Below are 6641 nucleotides of genomic sequence, written 5' to 3' on the forward strand. Positions count from 1 at the left end.
CTCCTTGACAAGCTTCCCCCCCAGGTACATCGTCTACGATATTGCTCAGGTAAATCTGAAGTATCTGCTGAAACTGAAATTCAACTTTAAGACGTCCCTGTGGTGAACTGTGAGATGCGGCTGAGACTCGGTTGCCCGGTGACTCCAGCATGAATTCGCCTGACGAGCTCACGCACCAGCGCTCAGGCAGAAGCCTCGGCTAAGTTGCGGATGGGTAGTACCTTTGCTAAATCTCCTTAGAGGATTTTACATGAATGCGTTAAAAGATTTTTCCCAGCTTTTCCAATCCCTTGTTTTGTGTTATGTTTGGGGCACGGGGTTGTTTCGGGTTTTTTTCCCTTTTTGCCAGGCATAGCACTGGTGGATACAACTGACAGTAGAGAAAAGATGGGGAGAGATTCCGTTTGTGTAGACTAGTCCCGTGGAACAAACCGAACCAGCATTAGAACGTCCACCTTACTGGTTTGCCCAGGAAAGGAACAAACACGCTTCCACCCTTTTTTCTAAGTGTTCACCTTTAGTTTTGATTTTGGAGAAATGTTAAGCATTTATTTTGAGGTAAAAATAAAAACTAATTTCATACTATTTAGATTTTCTTTTTTTTATCTTGTACTTATTGTCCCCTTTTTAACTTTTTTTGTTTGTGGTGAGGGATGTGGGAAGACCAAAGGAAGGAACATTAACAATTTCTCATACTTAGAAATGAAAAGAGCTTTCATTTTCTAGGACAACTTGAACATGGATGCTCTTGGAAAATGTAGTAGAGTCAATTAAAAGTTGCATTTGGAACTCTTTCTTATGAGCAATTTTGTCTTCCAAATTAAAACTGTCTATTCCACAGATATACCTATCCAAGGGCTAATAGTAATTCTCAATTAAAATGCAAATGGCTTCTGTATGTGTATATTTTGTGTTTGGTCTCATTCTGACTATGGATATGTTAATCTTCACGGCACAAGGCTCACAGAGGCTTCCGGGAGATTGTTTCTACCCATATCTATGAAACCACAGAGGGTGCCAGGCAGCAAGCGTGGCACTGCCCAGTGGGTATGCCCCATCTGAGTGGCAGAATACCAAGCACTGAGCATAGGAAGGCACTGGTATTTTTTTTCCAGCTTATCGGATCCACGGTGGTGATAAACTCATATTATTCTGTTCTGTGGAGGACTACTTTACGTATACCTCATTGCCTCATACAACTGCCCTGTATTTGGGAATGATACCTAGATGTTTACATTAAAATTCTCTGAAGGTCAGGACCAGTGTCTTAATGTCACTTCTGACCTTTTATAGGAGGGGAATGGGAAGTATGGGCCAGAAGGTGGAGTCGCAGGCAAGAAAAGGCAGGCCACCAATAGCAGCTGAGGCTGCAGAGAATCCCACTCGGGTTGATGAGAGGTGTCTAGAAACTGTTCCCAGCAGAGCACAGGGTGGAAACGAGCAAAGTCAGCTGATACCTCAAACCCACAAGTCATGTTGGTGTTTTTTTTGGTGAAGGAAACAAAGGACAGGCTTCAGGCTGGGAGGAGTGGTTCACACTTGTAATCCCAGCACTTTGGGAGGCCAGGAGTTCGATGCCAGCCTGGGCAACACAGCAAGATCCCATCTTTTTTTTTTTAGCCAGGCATGATGGCATGTGCCTGTAGTCCCAGCTATTTGGGAGGATCACTTGAGCCCAGGAGTTCAAGGTTACAGTGAGCTATGATGATGCCACTGCACTTCATCCTGGGTAACAGAGTAAGACCTTGTCTCTTAAAAAAAATAAATAAGGGACAGACTATTCAAAACAGGAAAGAAGAAAAATGCTTCAGTTTTCTGTGAGTTGAGCTACATTTAGTGATTATAACAGGTGCAATTTGTGCAGTTAACAAACTGAGGGCCATACAAACCAAATTGTTGGATTTCTGTACGGAAAGATGGGTAGAACAATTTGATGACAGTAAAGTTCCTGTCCTTTTTTCAGTATCTGTAGCTTTTGATGAAAATACCTTTAACCTGAGACCCTCTCTCCTGATGAGCCAGTGACTTGGGCTCTGGGACTCCCTGGATCCTGAATATTCTGACCCCTCGCCTTTTCTGTCAGTGCAGAGAAAAGCAGTTACCCTCACAGTACCTGATTAAACAAAGTATTTTCAGGCTGGAGTGATTGCTTAATGGGTTCCCTGTAATCAAAACTGATTTCTTTTTTTAAGGGATTCACATTTCTGAATGTATTTTTCTTTTAAAAGAGGGAACCTTCTATATTATGTTTCAGTATTCACATTCTGCTTTCCTCTCTTCACTTTAAAGAAATGCAAGTCCTATCTCAGGGTAGCAGCTAAAATGTGAGAAGTTAATTTAAAAACTTTAACAGACCAGCCTTGCACAGAAACTCAGGTTGCTCCACGAGGGAAGAGCTGCCTCTCTCTGCCTGTCCCAGTGAGCTGCCCTCCTCCGGCCTCTGCCTGGAGATGCCCTTGCCAGCAGTGGTTGCCCAAGGAGTGCTTGGCTCACATTTCAGACCACATTGTTCCACACAGTGGCGCATGCGTACACCTTTGTAAAGTTCTAAGAAGCACCACGTGTTACGCCAGTGTGTTAGCCAGTGGATTGTGCATTGGTGGTTCTCTCTTGCCGCCCTCTTTCGTAGGTGAAGTGCAGCTTCCTCCCACATCCCAGAGCACTCACTTACAGCTGCTGTAGGACAATTTGCCTGCAACTGCGCCGTGGGGTAAACCTCAAGCACTGTCCTTTTAGGAATGAAATCCAGTGGCGGCCTGGTCCCTGGTGCACGCACAGTATGCCTCAGTGTTAACCATTCACAATGAACGCCTGGAAAGGGCATTGTCCTTTGGCCTTCGGAAACCTGAATCTTCTCACTGTTAAGATCTGAACTTCTGGAACGGTTTGTCTCCGGCCTGTTGGGCTGGTTTTATTATACGCTATAAAGTATGCCCAGGTGCTTTACGATTTCACATTTCCCCAAGTGGTGTCATTTTCCTGTCCCCTAAATTCTGTGTTTCAACTTCTCAAAGATTGGGAATTGCTTTTTTGAGACATGTTCCCACCACTCCTCTAGGCAGGGTCCTCCGCTCTGAGTCTCGTTTGGGGCCAGTGGGGTTCAGTGAGGCAGGGACGGTGATTAGCAACGTCCCACTGACCCCCACTTCTGCCACGCCCCCTCTGGATGGAGGATTAGACAGCAATTTGTCTTCGATACATGTCAAATATGCCGCTTTTTGTGGCATAATAGATCAGTATCGGTTTTCTCATTGTTTCACTCACCAGTCTCTGGAGTAGGTAATCTAGGTTATAAGAATGTAAGTTTTTGGAGACTTATTTTAAAAATGAGGAAAACATCTAAACATTTTCCTCCTTGGTGGGTTGGCCCTTGTGTAAGGTTGCGCACCACTGTACTACCACTGGTGCTGGTGATAGGGCCACCTGGATGTTTGTCCTGAGTGCCAGGTGACTCGGTACTTGTCCACCACCGTGGCACTGTACGCAGCTTCACCCCTGAGCAAGAACTCGTTTCCCAACAAGCGGAGTGCGGCTGTGGACTCCTGCCTGTGAACTAGCTGGTTAAAACCCTGACACCTAGAAATGGCCCGATTGGAAGGTGGAATGGCTCAAAATAGTGCCAGTTGTGAGACAACACCCTCAAGGGCTGGGGTCGATCTTACGGGACGTGGTAGATGCTTTAAATCAGGAACAGTATATGCTGCCGTCTCTCCCACAACCACAGTGCTTGGGTCTAGGAGCCAAGCAGTGAGGTGGGAGTAGCCCCTCTCACTAAACACTACATCTGCTACCCCACTCAGAGCTTGTTTGGAGATCCTAGTCCCCAGGGAGAAACATTTCCCCTAGGGGACACAGTGGTTTTGCTGAACTGGAAGGTGAGCCTGCCATCTGGCTGCTTGGGTCCACTGAGCCAGTGCATAGAGAAAGCAGATCGCTCTCCTGGCTGGAGTGACCGAGCCTGATTACCACGGGGAAGTTGGACGCTACACAGGGGGGTGAGGGGGACTGTGTCTAGAACCCAGGGGATGCTCAGGAGTGCTCTTAGTGCTGCCATGTCCTCCAACAAAGGGTAGTGGAAGCACAACCACCGAAAACACTGCCCCCCTCCAAAAATGACAGGCCTGTTGAGGATTCCAGTCCTTCAGGACTGAAGGCTTGGGTCACTTGAATCGGCTAAGGTTCTAGCTGAAGGCAAAAGAAATAGGAATGATTCATAGAAGTCACAAATACCAACTATGGCTTCATGACCAATTATAGAAACGAAGACTTAAGCAACCAGTTAGAGGGCCACAGACAGTGCAGTTTTAAGCCAGAGAACTCTGGCCTGAGTCCAGGATTTCTGATGGTGGCTTACAGTGGCTACACTGGATTCTTTATTACGGCTTACCTGTGAAGGTGTCTGGGTTACATTTGCACTCCTGAGTTCTGTGCCCCTCAGTTCAGTGGATTCTGAATTCTGAGCGGTACTATCGATTCTCTCCAGAGATGGAGGAAGCAGGGGCCAGGGTTCGCTGGTGGGAACCCCTGTATTCCTGGGGTCATCTGGGCTAGGGATCATGCTTGTTGCACTTTCAACCAAACCTCTTTCTCACTTTCTCTGCAGAAAAACGAACCAAGTCTTTCTAAATCCCCCAAATCTGGTACCTACTCTTAACAGTTACCTGGAGAATGTGTTGCTAATCCCTGAAAAGTACTTTGTGTGGTTCCTGACCTATATAATAAGTGCTCCATAAATCTTAGCCATTACTGCTGAATTCCTAGAGAATGGTGTTGCTGGAGTCTGAATCCAACAAAGGAAGCTCAGGTAAGAAGGGACAAAGTAGAAAGCAGAACACAGAAGCAATCTTGCTCCTTTTCAGTCTCCTGTGAACGTCACCATGACACTGGCCTTCCCCTCAGTGTGGCTTCATCATCCCGGCCCTCCCTGTCATCCCCCTTGACTATGAAGTGGCCAGCCTTGCCAGCACTTCCCCCGGGCCCAGCCCCACTTCCAGGCAGTCCTGCTGGGGCTCAGAATAGCCCAGCTGCTGTCTCAGCAGATGGCCAGGCTAATTTTAGCCATGCGGTACTCACCCAGGGACCAGGCTGGGCTTTTTCGATTTGAATAAGCCAGTGTGCAACTTGGTTTAGAGCCAATAACAGCTTTGAGTTGTTGTGATCTCTGTGCCTGCCCAGCACCTTAGAGGATTCCAGAAATGTAAATGTAAAGGGTTTTGTTTTTGTGAACCAACAAGAGCCCGAGCTATGGAGCCAGCAGGCAGGCAAGCCAGTGGGGTGCTGACAGGGTGGTGAGAAGCAGCCGGTGACACCAGCTCCTGCCTCCGCTCCCTGATGACAGGCAGGTGGCAGGGCCTCCACATCCTGGGCACACTCGCCTCTCAATGCTCTTCTGGGCAAAGTGAAAGAAGGCAGCGGCCATGTGAGCATCCAATGGTCTCTGAACCACTTCTGCATCTTGATGCTGTGGACGGACTGTGGTCAGGAAGAAATTAACTAGATGCCAACAAGAACCTATGCTGGCTCTCTCATATGTGGTCTCGTGACAACCTAACAGGACGTAGGTAAATGAGGAGACAGGCTCAGAGAGGGAAGAGGTCCCGACACAGGTTGGCATTGAGCCAGGTTGAGAACCTGTCTTTCTCAGGGTGATGTTTCTCACGCATCGTCATCTCCCCGTACGTGAAGACTGCCTTTCATACCTGATCTCCCAGAGTGGCTTGGACACCTGCGTTCTAGCCTGCCTTCCTCCTTCTCTGATTGATGACCGGTCTCCAATGGGAGACCACACTAGCCAGTGCTTCCCAAACCAGCTTTGTGAACTCTGAGAAGATGTCTGGATGGTCTTCAGGAAATCCACTTGACGTCGGGCTGCTTTCAGCTGCAAAAAGGAAAGCCCAGCTAACAGCAGCTTGAACAATAAGCACACACGCCCTCTCCCCGTCAAGAAGTGGACACTTGCAGGGTTGGTGTTTCTGCCGCTGTTTCTCCGGGCTTTCCTTCGTGGTTGCAGGGCCGCACTCCTGGCACTCGCATCCGAAGGCAGGAAAGCAGTTACCCTTTATCCTTTTCTTTTCTCCAGAGAGAGAAACTTACCTCCATTGCTTCCAATGGTCCTTTCTTCTCATCTCATTGGCCAGGGGTGGGGCACATACCAGTGCCCCAGCTGCAGGGCGGCTGGAAGCGGAGTGTCTGGCATGTTCAGCCTGTTCAGAGGAGTGGGCTCTGTCAGCAAGGACTAAGGGGGCGAAGAATGTGGGCTGCGCGGGTGTCGCGCCCGGGAAAGCGTGCGCGGAAGCTTAGGCACGTGCATTCTGCTGGGCAGTGGGGCCAGGAGCTCAAGGACTTCGGAACCAGTTACAGATAATCACTACGGCTCCCTCAGCTGCTCTGACGTTCTTAGATTTTGTGAAGAAAGATGTAAACCGTCACAGAAATAGAAACAGTTACCCAGAATAGTTTAAATGGTGGTGCTTAGCGCTAATCTCACGGGCTCAGTCAGGCGTTGATGACACTGGATGTCACTGTCAGACACGCCTAGGACAGCCACGCTCTTCTTTTCCCCCTTAGCTTGTCTTTTTGCCATGAACTCCGGTGTCCTTGCCCAGAGGATGGTCCTGCCATGCTTGTCTGGGGTGGAAACG

The 6641-nt window shown here is 48.3% G+C and overlaps 1 protein-coding gene across 1 annotated transcript in view; it reads left to right on the top strand.

Annotated features, from left to right (window-relative positions):
* The window catches only part of PARP1 (poly (ADP-ribose) polymerase 1), a 51086-nt gene extending 50191 nt beyond the window's left edge, over positions 1-895 (top strand). Inside the window, exon 23 of the mRNA XM_012644375.1 lies at positions 25-895. Coding sequence (XP_012499829.1) covers positions 25-106 — 82 coding nt within the window. The 3' untranslated portion in view covers positions 107-895. The remainder of the gene's footprint in view (positions 1-24) is intronic.
* Positions 896-6641: the final 5746 nt, after the last annotated feature.

Source organism: Propithecus coquereli, unplaced genomic scaffold, assembly GCF_000956105.1.
Source record: "Propithecus coquereli isolate 6110/MARCELLA unplaced genomic scaffold, Pcoq_1.0 Scaffold210, whole genome shotgun sequence".
Taxonomy (NCBI): Eukaryota; Metazoa; Chordata; class Mammalia; order Primates; family Indriidae; genus Propithecus; species Propithecus coquereli.